Below are 14280 nucleotides of genomic sequence, written 5' to 3'. Positions count from 1 at the left end.
AGATGGATGAGTGTCCTTTGTCCATTTGTCTGGGGGCTTCAGGGCAAGAAGGCATTTGCCTGCTCCAGGGCTTCCGGGAACAGTGGCTGTTAGTTTCTCCTGTCCTCTCCAGTACTTTTCCAATATCGTCCTCTTAGGGAGCATGGTGTCGCAATCTAGGGGATCACTCTATGGGCTGGGGAGGGGGCTATTTCAGAACTGGGAATCTATAAAACGAGAAACGCTAGCAAGGAGAGAAACCCCCAGAGGTCAAGGTCTAAGTTGCCTAAAGATCAAGCCAGTATATGTAGAGCCACAGAAACATTTCCAGAAAACTTAAGATAGTTGTGAGCAAATGAACAAAAGTGTCTTTCTGTATATGACAGGTGGGAGGCAATCTCAAGGGACTTGGTTACTTTGAGTGTTTATGAGACATCAAGACAGTGTGGGTCCAGAAACCTCTAGATAACAGTACTTTCCAAATCCAATTCCCATTGTGGCTGAAGAATTTTTAAAAAAGCATCTTTGAGATAAAATACCATAAAATTCACTTGTTTAAAATGTACAGTTAAGGGTTTTTAATATATTCATATAGCTGTGCAACTCTCACCATAATATAAGAATAGAACATTTTCATTATCTCCCCCTGAAGTCCTGTACTCATGAGCAGTCACGCCTCACCCCACCCACTCCATAGCCCTAAATAATCACTAGCCTAATCTCCATGTCTCTGGGTCTGAGGACCTTGGAACACTTCAAAAGCCTGCAAACTTGGTTGACTTTTACTTTTTCTCTGCCATATATGGGGAAAAGGTGAGGGTATCTCAGGTAAACCTTAACCTTGCCTTCAAGTTGCTAACAGCTGGCAGTGATAAGGACCTGGTAGTAAACAATTAATCTGGACTCAGTCTCAGCTGTTATTTGCTATATCATCTTGGACATGATACATAATCTCTGAGCCTTAGTTTTCTCATCTCTAAAATGGGATAACAATCATACTTCATAATGTTGCTGCCTGGATTAATAATAAAATGGGGAGTGATTGTCCATACCCAGACTGGGTGGTAAGGAATCATACATATTTGCATTCATTCAGGTCATATTACAAAGCAGAGGTACATGAAGAGTGTTTTGGGACCTTGAGATCTGGGAGGGAGAAGGGAGGAAAGGGAGAAAGAAGTTATTTGGAAGCTCGGGTAGTGAGTGGATTTGTAGGAAGAAACGTGAGAGATGGAAGGGCTTTGGGGGGGCTACTCTAGCAGCTCAGAGTAGGTAAAGAAGATGGAACAGGCAGCCGTTCCAACACTTTTTGGTGTTGGGATAACTGGGGAGCTTGTCAATCATACAAATTCCTGGGCCTACCCCAAGTTTTTGTTTTTGCTTTTGCTTTGAGACATCTCACTATGTTAGCCCTGGCTGGCCTGGAACTCAATATACAGACCAGGCTGGCCTCAAACTCACAGAGATCTGCTTGCCTTTACCTCCCTGAGTGCTGGTATTCAAGGCATGCATCACCATGTCTAGCTAGCCCAAGGGTTTTGATTCAGCAGATCTATGGAGGTTCAAAGGGCTGGTGAACACAGCTTTCGGGGGTTGGGAAGGCAGGCAGATGTCTGCTCTATAGGAGAGCAAGTAAGTCAAGAGCTTGTCCACATTTGGCCACCTGGCTGGGCAAAATGGCAGGACAATGGTCACACTACCTGGGATGAACGGAGAGAGCTGATGAAGGAAGAAATGCTATATCCAGGCCTTGAAGGAGGGTGTCTGTGTGAGACGAGAGAGGAGAGAGGAGAGAGAGAGAGAGAGAGAGAGAGAGAGAGAGAGAGAGAGAGAGAACCTCGGGTGGTGTTCTTTAGAAGCCATCTACTTGAGACAGGTGTCTCACTGGCCTGAGATCACTAAGTAGGTGAGGTTGGCTGGCCAGTGAGCCCCAGGGATCTGCCTGTCTCTGCCTCCTCAGCACTGATAATCTCAAGTGTGTACCACCATATCTAGCACATTATCGACTGAACTCTCTCTCCAGGCTCCTCCTCCCACTATGCTTTAGTAAAAATAAAATGATGATGATGATGATGATGATGATGATGATGATGACAATGACAGAGTCTTGCTATAAACTTCTGTCTGGCCTGGAACTTTCTAACTCTGTGTGTAGATCAAGTTGGCCTAAAACACAGTGATACTCCAACCTCTGCCTCCTCATTGCAGAGATTACGGGCATGTACAACCATACCTGGCTAAGAGGAAGGATTTTAATTATGATGAGGGCCTTCCAGTCAGAGAAGACAGTATGTATGTGCCAGGAGACTTGTAGTCAGCTGTTTCTGAGGCTAGTCTCTGACCTGGGTAAAAAGGTTGTGATGCTTTCGGATGGCCTTGAATGCCATACCAAGGAGCCTGGGCTCCATTTAAGTCAAAGATGAGAGAGGTCTGGAAGGTTTGGGGCACTGGCTGTCTTTGCTGCTTGGGGTAGTGCTAAAGAAGAGTGTGGCAAGCTTAAGGTTGCATGGGGCAAATAAATAGCTGTTGGTCTCTTATTTCCAAGCCTAATGAAGCCCAGAGACATTTTATTTTTGACTGATTCATGTTGGCAAGGAGGGAGAGGCTGAGGGAAGGTTAGGAAAGGGGCAGGGGAGGGAGGCCTATCCACATTCTATGATGTCAGTGGAAAAGGCCACTCTGAGTAGATTCAGCTGCCAGCAGAGTCAGAGATGGGCTCCATGAGTCACTGCTCAGTCTTGCAAGCTCAGCCCACAGAGCCTGCTGTGGTCAGCCACCCCAAGCTGGCTCCAGGCCCAGCCCCCCAATGTTCCTCACTAGGCCAGTGTCTGTCCCTGTTTCTCTCTGTGCCTTTACCATCCCAGATTTGTGTATCCTGCAGCTCCCCGTTTCTCCTCTCTCTCCCTTTTAGGCTTAGCCTCTGAATCTGCCTCTATCAATGACTCTGACTTCTATGTGGCTCACGGATGGGGAGCAGGGGCAGTGTGATCAGTCTCAGACACCCCTAAACATTAATTCTGTGCCAGGACTGATGTGCAGAGCTGGAAGTATGAAAGTGGACAACATACATTCTGCTTACAAGGCACATTCTACGTGGAAAGGGAAAACCACAGCCTAGGCCTGCCTCTATCTCGGCATGCGTGCACCCTCTCCTAACTGCCTGCTGAGCTCAGAGGGCCAAGCTAGGTCCAAGTTAGGACCTGTGACTTGATGCCTCTTCTTTGCCTCTGGCACTGGGAGGGTATATGCGCCTGCTAGGAGTCTTTCTTAGGGCTCCAAGGAGCCTGGCTGGTGGGTGGGGTGGGCAGCAGAGAAGAGGGAGGGAGAGGTAGTGAGTCAGGGGGGGTGGCCTGGGACAGAACGGAGTTAGGAAGCCAAGGTTGGACCCAATGCTCACAGAGGCTAGAGAAGGGAGGGGATAAAGACATGGCTGGGGGCTGGGGCTAGAGAAGGACAACTTCAAGGCCAGTCCTGACCTTTGCTCCTCCTCAATATCTGCCTTAGAGTCTGAGATGGGTAGCAGTACTGCTTGCTCCCATTGTGGCTGCAGCTATGTCCAGGGTCCTGAAGGAAGTGCCATCTTAGGGCCAGAGAAGGCATTATGCTCACTGTCCTCTCCTCACAGGGACCAAGGACACTTGTAAGGGCTAGGTGCCTTTTTCTGGTCACAGAGCTAACTTTCCTATAATTTCCTCACAAATTTGGAAGAGCGTCAGGCTGGACCCACATATTCCAAAAGGCCTTAAAACCTCAAGGCTGAGTGTTAGGCATGATCTCCCAGCTATTCAAGCACCTTTCATCAGTTCAAGGTCCCCTGGCTAAGGGTGAACTGAGAGGGCCAGGCATGAACACAAGACATCTGACACATCAGGTTTTCCCCAGTCCATCTGGCAATTCCGGGACAAAAGAATGACTTTCCTGTTTTACAGGTCAGGAAGATGAGGTGCAAAGAGAAGAGAATCTCTGGAACTCCGTACAGCAGGTGAGTGATGGAACCATGTCCCAGCTAGTCTCTCTGTCTCCAGGACCCCAGCTTCCTTAGCTGTACTTTTCTGGGGGCCAGGAAAGAGATTCCAGAGAACTTAAGGAGATGTAGGGTCTGGGCCTGGTGGGTTCTCCCAGTCCTGGGTCAAACTCTCACCCAGAGGCCTCACTGCCACGTCCACCTCCCACCCCAGCCAGCAGCACTATTCAGTCATAGGATCACACACCCAGTCTCTGGAAACTCGATAACGGTGTTTTTGTTTGTTTTATTCATTGAACCCTCCTACAAGCCAGGCAAGGGCTGTACCACTGAGTTACACCCCACATAATATGTTTTGTGGTGTGTGTAGGCCTGGGGACCTGAAGGAGAGATGGGGATCCCTCCCACTCTCCATGAAGATACTCCACAAGCAGCTGCTTTGGGCTTAAGGAGTCTCTTTCTTGGGCGTCTCCTGGAACCCTGGGTACACATATGTCTCCTTTGGGCCATACTTGGGGGGGAGGGTGAGCAAAGAGTGGTCCCTGTTTTTCAGGGAGGTGGGGGAGCTGGTGAGGGATGCCTATGTCCCAGCAGGAGGCTGGTGAGGCACCTTGCTCTCCCTCCCACAAGGACTTCCTCTGATGGATGCGAGAGTCACCTCTCCATCTCTGGCTGGCCCGCAGCTCACTCACCCTTTCAGGCATCTTTTCAGCCTCTGGGCAGGTCGGGTAGCGGGCACAGTGAACGGCCTATGAGCGCCGCTGCGATTGGCTCACCGAGACTTGGAGAGAGGGCGCGCCGCGTCCCCGGGGCTCTGGGAGTGGGAACTGACCCGTGGGGCCAGGCCACTGCACGGCTTGGATCCGCACGCTCGCGCAGTCGGGACCTACCAGCTAAGCTGTGATTCCGTCCTCCAGCCCCTAGAGGGCGAAGCGGCGCCGCGGCCCCGGTCGCCCTGAGCTCCCTCCCACCGCCAGAAGGCGGCGCTCTTGGACGCTGGGCGGCCGCGCTGTACCCACCGTCGAGGCTGCGTGCGTGAGTTCCTTCGAGAGCTCTGGCCAGACCTCTCGGTCTTCACAGTTGACCGCACCGAGCCCCAGGGGTGTGAGTGCAGGTGACCCAGAAGGGAGGGGCGCTCTGGGCTGGGCAGCTAGGCCAGGGCTGGGCTGGGCGGGCTGGAGTGGAGCAATAGGCCGCCCTGCGCACGTGGGCTGTTAAGCCTGGCGTGAGGGCGTGTCGCAAGGTAGGGCCCACTGGGCAAAGGCTCACGGGAACGCGACCCCGGGGCGTACGCATAAGGGAGGCTTGGCCGTTTTTCCCTCACCAGGCATGGAGTCCTGCTAGAGCATCTTCAACCCAGTTCCTGGATGAGCTGAAGTCGCCTTTTACTCCAAGGCCCAGCACCTCACTCACTTGCCCAGAGCAGGCCCACTCTTCCCGGGAAGTGATGGAAGGGCCTGTTGAGGATGGGGATGTATCTCTAGACTCCCAGGCCCTGGCCACCGACTGGAGGTTTGCTGTATGCAGCTTCAGAGATGCATGGGAAGAGGAAGAACCTGCTCCCCCGATACAGGTTAAGGACCCCAGTCCTGCAAGACCAGCAACAGGGGCAGTGGAAGACAAAGGGCTTCAGGGAAGCCCCTTGTTCCGGGATCTTCAGTCACTTCCAGAACCAAGAGCTGCAGATGGGTCAGGGGACAGCCAAAGGATCACATTAGAAAGCTCCTCAGCCCAATCACAGGAGCCTGCCCTCTCTATAGTGGAGAACCTCTTATATCCCATGTCCTCCCACCTCAGCCTGGCACAGGGTGAGAATTCCAAACTAGAGGGAGGTTTGATAGGGGACCCAGGTGCAGGCAGGGCATTGCCAGCTGGCTTTGGCCCTGAGGGGTTGGACAGCAACCCTGTGGACCTTGGAGACCCTTTATCAGAGTCATCATCAAATCTACCAGAGGCAGGTAAGGAAGGCTGGGCTAGGGAAATCTGGGAAGGGAGGTGGAGGTGGGCACTGAGATTTTAGGAGGTCTTTGACTCTACTGAAACCCTGGTCCATGGAGGGGTCTTTGGGTGGGTGACCCAATTCAGACCCAAGCCATTTTCCTTCCTAAGACCCCAGTGGATCCAGCTTCCTTAAGCCTGCTGACTGCCTCCTGGCCCAAGACCTCACCTGGGAGCTGCTGGCCAGTGGCATGGCTGCCTTACCAGGTAGCTGGGAGGACTAAGACATGGTGAAAGAAGGGCAACCCAATTGTGTCAGTATTCATCTTCTCCTCCCCACAGGGACTCATGATGTAGAAGGCCGGGCAGTGCTGCTTCTGTGTGCCCACAGCCCAGCTTGGTCTCATCCCAAGTGCAACAGCCATGAACTTCTGAGCCTTTTGCTGTACCTACGTGGCATCCCCAGGTTTGAGAGAGGAAGTTGGGAGGCTGAGCCAGGATCTGTGAATCATGTATTAACATGAAGTCCACTTTTCAGGCCCGAAGTACAGGCACTGGGACTGACCATACTAGTTGATGCCAGAATTTGTTCCCCAAGCTCTTCCCTCTTCTATGGTCTTAGCCAACTGCAAGTGAGTAAAGGATTGTAGCTCCCTTCTGTTCCTTTCGTGTCTAGTCAGGAGTAGGCTGAGCTTTTATTCTTTGCAGGAAGCAGCCCCAGGGTCTGTGCAACAGGTGCTGCTAGTTGGAAACATGCCAGAGGAGATGCCCACAAGGCTTCAGGTACTGAACCAAGTTGGCTAGGATGGCTAGGTAGGGGTCTTTCTCCACCCAGTCCTGCATCATGACACCTTCTTCTGCAGCTCAAACAGCTGCCCTCTCATCAGAGCCTACTGACCCACATTCCCACCTCAGAGTTGCCCACTTCGCTAGGAGGATGCCTGCCTTACTGCCACCAAACCTGGCTGGATTTCCGGATGGTCAGTGCACCAGATGGGGTTGGGGGATTATGCAGGCAACCTGGACTTGTGGGGGAAGCCTCTCCTGGGTCAGCTTGAATAGGGTGAAGCTGGCTACAGTCGTCTGGAACCCAGGAGGCTGAGACTAGCCCTGTACATTGGTTCTGCTTTTGTCTATCCATAGCGTCTGGAAACCCTACAACAGCATTGCCAGGTGGTTTGTACCCTGCTCCAGAAGGCCATTGACAGTGTGAAGGCTGTGCCTCAGCCCATGGAGTCTGGAGTGAGTGTCCTCTCCCAAGTCTCCTTGAATGTTCCCTTGACCCTTTTTCTCTCACATATTCACCAATGCCCATTGCTCACAATAACAGGAAGCTGGTCAGATGCTACAGCAGGCACATTTCCTCATGCAGCAGGTGTTAGATTCACCACAGCTGGCCTGGCTACAGAGTCAGGGAAGCCTAGAGCTGGTGAGGTTGAAGCAAGGAATATCAGAGAGCCCTGATTACAGGTAGGTACAAGCCCAGATCCCAGATTTTACCCCAGTTCAGCCCACTGTATCTGTACATACCAGGGTTATGAGTACCAGGATGGCAGAGTGGAGAAAGGGGACTGTCAGAGTACAAGGTAAAATTGTATATCCTTCAAAGGTCTGCAGTGGATAAGGCTGATGAACTGTATGGCCAAGTGGATGGACTGCTGCACCAGCTGACCCTGCAGAGCAACCAGCAAGTAGAGACCCTAGAACTGCTCCAAACTCTGGAAGCCCAGGAAGGTGGACTACACCAGGTGGGAACTTATCCAAAGTGGGTTCTGCTCCTGGTCTTAGGTATGACCCCACTACACCACAGGTTTTTTTTTGCTTTCCCTTCCTTGTGTCCATCTAGATTGAAGTGTGGCTACAGGAGGTGGGCTGGCCAGCACTGGAAGAGCCAAAGGAACCCTCACTGGACATGCTGCTCCAGGCCCAAGGCTCCTTTCAAGAGCTGGACCAGGTTGCCCAGGTAAGTTTGGAACACCTTGCCAGGGACTAGGATTGTGGAATGAGGGAAGGCAGACAATACCTTGCTCTCTTAGAAACTACCATTTAGCAGAGATCAGTTGTAATTAGAGGTTTACAGTCATATGTATTTGCAGAGATAAGAACTATGGAGAGAAGCAGCATGGAAGAATAATTTGGGTTCAATCATGCAGAAAAGATTTAGGGATTGAAAGCCAACCAAGACTAGGAAACAGCATGTTCAAAGGTCCTATGGCAGGAGAGGAGCATGAGATAAAGTGAGATACATCTGGAAGACTGATTAGAGGTCAGATCCCTGGGCCTTATACCAGTGAAGAGTTGAAGTGAGAAAATTAATTTTTAAAAATGTATTTAAACTGTTTGTGTGTATGTGTGTGGGGGGCATATATGTGTCACAGTGCACTAGTCAAGGTCAAAGGACAACTTTGTAAAGTCGGTTCTCTCTTCCAACCTTGATGTGGGTTCCAGAGAGGAACTCAGGGTGTCAGGTTTATTGGCAAGTGACTTTGCCTTCTGAGCCATCTCTGGCCCTTAAGTGAGAAAATTCTATAATCAGATTCATATTCTAGGAAGATGACCTTAGTTTCTGGGTAGATAATCACTTGGAGAATGGATGTGGGAAAGCCAGTGAAGAGGTAGTTGCAGTACTCCAGGTGTGAAATACATTTGTGTCTAGGCATCTGTGTAGGATTGGTTCCAGTACATGCCTTAGATACCTAAATCTGAAGATGCTTAAGTCCCTTATGTAAAATGGCATAGTATTTGGATATAGCCTATATGTATATATTTTGTACTTTAAGTATAATATCTAGATTAACTTTACTTGGCATGATGTGCATGCTATGTAAATAGTTGTTATACTGTTTGGGGAATAATAAAAAGAGTCTGTATATTTCAGTATAGGTGAAGTTTTTCCCTCACATATTTTGAATGAAAAGTTAGTTAAATCCATGGATGTAGAACACACAGATATAGAACCTGTAGATACAGAGGGCCAACTGTAATGCTTTCTCTGGCTAGGATGGTAGTAGGGAAGTGAATCTGAAAAGTCTGTAGGACTTGATAGTACATCCATATGAGAGAGTGAGGGAGAGGACAGTTGGAAGCATAGAGTAGGTACTATCCCTGAGAGAACTGAGGAAATAAGGACATTTGGGGAAGGGCCTTCATGTGTCCAGTCTTAGTTGTGCTTTTAAGATGAGCATCAGGGAATGAAGGGCTTGGGTACTGGCCTAGAGTCTGGCTGGAGAGAATAACTCGTTGGGTACGCAGGTATGGGTGATGTTTGGGGTTTGATCACATAAGATTATTTCAGGGAGAGAATGCACTGTTCTCAGGAGCCCAGGTGAGGAAAAGAGAGCAGGAAGAACCATAGAGCAGGATAAGGAGGAGATAGAGCCCCAGGAGAGAGAGGGCTGAGTACAGCTGAGATAGTCAGAAGGCCTGAGAGAGGGGGAAGTCTGTCTTGGAGACATGATAGATGCCAGTGGGAAGGGTCTGAGTTTCAGCTGGGTCACCAGGCCTAGCCAGCTGAGTCTAGTCTGTCTCTCCAGGAGCAGATCAGGCAAGGGGAGAAGTTTCTGCAGCCACTGGTTGGCTGGGAGGCTGCTGAACTGGGTCCCCATGGGAAGCGGTTTTTGGCCCTGAGAACCCAGCTGACAGAATTCTCCAAGGCTTTGGCCCAGCGGCGCCAGCGATTGGCAGATGCTGAGAAGCTGTTTCAGTTCTTCAAGCAGGTGGTTGAGGGAATTCTGTTCCTGGCTCTGTGGGGTTCAAAGCAGTGGCTGCCCAAGATCCACTATAATCTGAGCTCTTCTTGCTTGTCCCGCCTATTCTTGTCCCTTGCCTTCAATCTGACCTCAAAACCAACCACTGGGGTTGTAACCTGGGACCAGCCTCCCTGGGGCCAGCCAGTGGGTGGGACAGAGCAGCAGAACGTATTGCTGGCATGCTGGGGTCCTGCTCTCATGCCTGTGTGGCCTTGGTGTTGTAGGCTTCAACATGGGCTGAGGAGGGGCAGCGGGTACTGACAGAACTGGAGCAGGAGTGCCCAGGGGTTGTACAGCAGCGGCTGCAGCTGCACTGGACTAGGCACCCAGATTTACCTCCTGCCCACTTCCGGAAAATGTGGGCTCTGGCCACAGGCTTGGGTTCAGAAGGCATCCGCCAGGAATGTCGTTGGGCCTGGGCACAGTGCCAGGACACCTGGTTGGCCCTGGACCAGAAGCTAGAGACTACACTGAAGCCACCACCACCAAACACAGCTACCTTGTGTGTCAGCCGGGCCCCTGCCGTACCCACCGTCCCTCCAATGAGAAAGGCCCACAGCGTTGATCGGAATCTGGGGCATCTTGGTGAGATTGCCCATCGCAGCCACTGTGCTGCCATCATTGCTGACTGCCACAGACCCAAGGTTGGAGGAGGTGCCCAGCCCAGGTCATCCTTTTCTATGCCTCTGCCAGGCAGCTCTGACCTCAGGAGCCCCAACAGGTACAGGCAGTGGGCAGGGAAGGGAAGTCAGTGGAGGGTAGATGTCTTGGGGTCCTGACTCTACCTCCCTCATAGGCTACAGCTGGTATTGGCAGAGATGGTGGCCACAGAGCGTGAGTATGTCCGAGCCCTTGACTATACCATGGAGAATTACTTCCCCGAGCTAGATCGACCTGATGTGCCCCAGGGCCTTCGTGGCCAGAGTGCCCAGCTCTTTGGCAACCTTGAGAAACTTCGGGACTTCCACTGCCATTTCTTCCTGCGTGAGCTAGAGGCTTGCACCCGGCATCCACCCCGAGTGGCTTATGCCTTCCTGCGCCACGTAAGCCCCATAGGAAACATGAGCCCAGCTGGTAGCCACACACCGCAGAGCTGTTGGACACATGCTTGGTGCCAGGCCCTATGCTGGATACAGCTATGAGTGAAACACACAGTCTCTGCATCTTAGGGTGTTTTTAGTTGAGTATGAGAGGATGAACAAACAAAAAAGACCATTCTAGATTACACTTTAGGATGGGAAGAAAATAAGCAGCATAGTTGTCTATGAATTACAATTGGGGCGGAGTTCCCACTTGAGAGAAGCAGATGTTTGAGTGGAGGCCAGAGGAAAAGTAGTGAGTTCCACCTCAGGAAAGAGACCTGGTGGACTACATGAGCATAGCTGAGTGTGGTGAGTGCCGCAGTGATGTTCTCAGAGCCCTGGGAGGGACAGAGCTGAATGCGGAGGCTGTCTGAGCCCGGGTGCAGCAGGGAGTACTTCTTCCGACAGAGCCTAGACAAACCTTCTCTGCACAGCACTGGTTCTTGCTAGATTGCCCTCATTCAAGTGGGATCAGCAGGGGTGGGGAGCACCCCTGAGCTACCTGTTGGCTTTTTTGTCCTCTCAAGCTAAGAGTTATGTGGATAAGGTTGGAGATAGCTTTTGGGAACCAGCCATCTAACACCTGGGCTAAGCTGTCTATTCTTGTAGAGGGTGCAGTTTGGGATGTATGCGCTCTACAGCAAGAACAAACCTCGCTCTGATTCCCTGATGAGCAGCTATGGTCACACCTTCTTCAAGGTAGGCAAACTCGAGACTGTAGGAAGAACAGGGGCACAGGTGGCATGCTCTAAACCTCTTTATGGCCTCCACTTATCTGGCAGAACAAGCAGCAAGCACTGGGAGACCACCTGGACTTGGCCTCCTACTTGCTAAAGCCCATCCAGCGCATGAGCAAATATGCCTTACTGCTGCAGGAGCTGACAAGGGCCTGTGGGGGCCCAGCACAAGAGCTGGGTGCCCTACAGGCAGCCCAGAGCCTTGTGCACTTTCAGTTGCGACATGGCAATGACCTCCTAGCCATGGATGCCATCCAGGGCTGTGATGTGAGTTATCCTAGGCCATGGTGGGGAGGCACTGTGGATGCAGAAGAGGAAGGCAGGAGAGGCTGGCCATCTACTGGACTTCAACTTTGCAGGTTAACCTCAAAGAACAGGGGCAGTTGGTAAGACAAGATGAGTTCACAGTGCGTGCTGGGCGCCACAAATCCCTTCGTCGTGTTTTCCTGTTTGAGGAGCTGCTGCTTTTCAGCAAGCCTCGCCGTGGGCCTGCAGGTGTTGACATATTTACCTACAAGCATTCCTTTAAGGTAGGCCCATGTGACCCTGGCCTCTGCCCCTGTCTCCCACCTATGCCACTAAGCCCCTTTCCTCTGACTATGTAGATGGCAGACCTTGGCCTCACTGAGTCCTGTGGGGAAAGCAAACTGCGCTTCGAGATCTGGTTCCGTCGTCGCAAGGCCAGGGACACTTTTGTGCTGCAGGCCTCCAACTTGGCCACCAAACAGGCCTGGACAGCTGATATCTCCTGCCTGCTTTGGAGGCAGGCTGTCCACAACAAGGGTAAGTCCCTGTACAAGCCCTTACTTTAGCTTATCCTTTCTTTCCCAGAGAGTTTGTGTTTCCCTATGAGCTTGGGAAGGGTCTAGAAGCCTAGAAAAGCTTGTATGTTAACCTCTCACCCTCCCCTGCCCCCAGATAGTATGTATTCTCTAGGATCTTGGGAAGAGTCTAGGGACCCAGAAAAGGCTTAACTTAAGAGGGAGGAAGTACAGCAGCAGCGGTCAGTGCAGGTGGAAAGAACTTCAAAGTCAGGAAGTCCTAATATCACTGTCTGACATTGGACACAAAGTCTTCTCTGAGTATCAGGGGTCTTATGCACTAAAAGGGACAGTATGACACCTGCCCCAAGGATGGTTGGGAGGAGAGACCCTGACACTAGAAAGGATCATGGTATAGGATGATTAATTTCTGGAACATGGATATGTAGGAAAGGCTTATTAAATATGGCCCAGAGGGCCCTCACTTAAACCTATTCTCCATTCAGAGGTGCGCATGGCTGAGATGGCATCCATGGGCATGGGAAACAAGGCCTTCTGGGACATTGCTCCTAGTGAAGAAGCTATCAATGACCGAAACATCAACTATGTACTAAAGAGCCGAGGTAGTAGGCAGGCTACTGGGGGTGGGAGTAAGGAGCCCATATGGATCTGTTTTATTCCTGGCCTGTGCTTCCCTGATAATCTCAGTTGAGACTGGGCTCTGATCTGTCCCACTCTGTCCCTCTTTCTCATGCAGAAATTCGCTCTCGGGCCTCCATCGCTGTTGCCTCATTTGACTGTGACAACCCCTATCTGGGGGCCATGGGCTCCCTTCCTGGAGATCGTGCCTCTTGCTCTGTTCTGGGGTCTCTCAATCTGCACCTGTACAAAGACCCAGCTCTTCAGGGTGTTCGCTGGCCATTGTATCCACCCAACTTCCCAGAGGAAGCAGCACTGGAGGCTGAGACGGAGTTGGGCAGCCAGCCCTCTTTGAGTATGTAGGGGCTTGTTTTCAGAGGCAGGAGACCTGGCTTGGGCCTGGACCGCCCCTGCTGACAATTCACTCAATCTCCCTCCTTAGCTCCTGAGGATTCAGAGGTTTCATCCCAGTGCCCATCAGCCAGTGGCTCCAGCGGCTCTGATAGCAGCCGTGTGTCAGGGCAGGTCCTGGGCAGAGGCCTTGAGGACATGTCCTATGTAAGTGCCATCTTTTACCTTATGCCCACCAGCCCCTCCCTATCCTACCCTGGGACTATTGCTGCCTTTTCTTTAGAGGAGCTGTTAAAGGATGGGTCAGAACCATTCCCCAGAGGACCCTACCATTCACTCCCAGAACCCCAGGGAAGCAAAGCATTCATGCCTGACTTACCAACCACAGGTCTGAGCCCAAGTTCAAAGGTGAACAGTGGATCCAGCAACCAGTAATTCCATGGAACATCGCACCTCTGGATCTGCCGTAACCAGTGCATGGCTGGCACCTGGGCCACCCTTCATACCTAACATGTGAAGCCTTGTTGACTACCCTTCCTGTAACCATCAACTGACTGACCTGGGTCCTCTCCAGGGAAGTCTGGCTACAGAGTGTAAACAAAGTCCTTAATCCCAAGCCTCTAGGATTCTTCTGTCTCCTCTCCAGCCAGTGCCCCAGTTTATAAATTAAGGAAAGGCTAGGACAGAAGTTGGGTATTTCCAAACTCTAGGCTGGTAAGGCAGCATGGAAGTCTCAGAGGTCCTGAGGGACACAGGTGGGTTCCCAGCAGCTGCTTCTCAACCCCTGGCCTTAATGCTGAACTCTCCAAACACAGAGGACAGTCTGTTTCTATAGGGTCTTTATCCTTGCCTGCCTTGGTTCCTTAGCTCCAGTCCCTTGTTTTCTGGGCCAGTTGGTCATTTTGACTCGATGCTTTTTGAACAGTTTTCGGTTAGAGTTGTTTACTATTGTTTAACTGGTCATTTGGACATTGTCTTCTTAGAGAAGAAGTCTAGGCCTTCATCTTTTGATTTAACATTTTATTTGTTTATAATAAAAAACAGACTGATTTGTACCTTGGGCTGGGCACATGCATTCTG

At 51.2% G+C, this 14280-nt stretch overlaps 1 protein-coding gene across 10 annotated transcripts; it reads left to right on the top strand.

Moving 5' to 3' along the window:
- Positions 1-3154: 3154 nt before the first annotated feature.
- Plekhg4 (pleckstrin homology and RhoGEF domain containing G4) lies at positions 3155-14244 on the top strand. 10 transcript variants are annotated; one of them, XM_029566469.1, is made up of 25 exons: positions 3155-3270; positions 3909-3961; positions 4314-4427; positions 4656-5047; positions 5271-5901; positions 6053-6148; positions 6224-6347; positions 6420-6513; positions 6590-6664; positions 6745-6861; positions 7025-7123; positions 7212-7351; positions 7491-7629; positions 7728-7844; positions 9415-9597; positions 9855-10351; positions 10427-10673; positions 11322-11411; positions 11495-11716; positions 11809-11979; positions 12055-12232; positions 12717-12833; positions 12968-13204; positions 13292-13407; positions 13589-14244. In XM_029566469.1, the coding sequence occupies exons 5-25, from the start codon at positions 5391-5393 to the stop codon at positions 13592-13594; spliced, it is 3576 nt and encodes a 1191-aa protein (XP_029422329.1). In that variant the 5' UTR covers positions 3155-3270; positions 3909-3961; positions 4314-4427; positions 4656-5047; positions 5271-5390; the 3' UTR covers positions 13595-14244. The 10 variants fall into 10 exon arrangements, with proteins under 10 accessions (XP_029422329.1, XP_029422327.1, XP_029422331.1 ...); XM_029566472.1 differs by lacking the exon at positions 3155-3270 and adding an exon at positions 3396-3619 and having other exon boundaries at positions 4861-5047; XM_029566475.1 differs by lacking the exon at positions 3155-3270 and adding an exon at positions 3396-3619 and having other exon boundaries at positions 4656-4978.
- Positions 14245-14280: the final 36 nt, after the last annotated feature.

The sequence above is a fragment of the Nannospalax galili genome, unplaced genomic scaffold (assembly GCF_000622305.1).
Source record: "Nannospalax galili isolate Female #2095 unplaced genomic scaffold, S.galili_v1.0 scaffold799, whole genome shotgun sequence".
Taxonomy (NCBI): Eukaryota; Metazoa; Chordata; class Mammalia; order Rodentia; family Spalacidae; genus Nannospalax; species Nannospalax galili.
The sequence above is the reverse complement of the archived record's forward strand: the minus strand, read 5'-3'. Positions and strand labels throughout refer to the sequence as shown.

Bases quoted from the DNA above. Each gene is read 5' to 3' on its own strand.
- Plekhg4 (XM_029566467.1), top strand. From the start codon at position 5,391: ATGGAAGGGCCTGTTGAGGATGGGGATGTATCTCTAGACTCCCAGGCC. The intron at 6,149-6,223 runs GTAGCTGGGAGG...TCCTCCCCACAG, and splicing joins TGGCATGGCTGCCTTACCAG to GGACTCATGATGTAGAAGGC. The intron at 7,352-7,490 runs GTAGGTACAAGC...TATCCTTCAAAG, and splicing joins TCAGAGAGCCCTGATTACAG to GTCTGCAGTGGATAAGGCTG.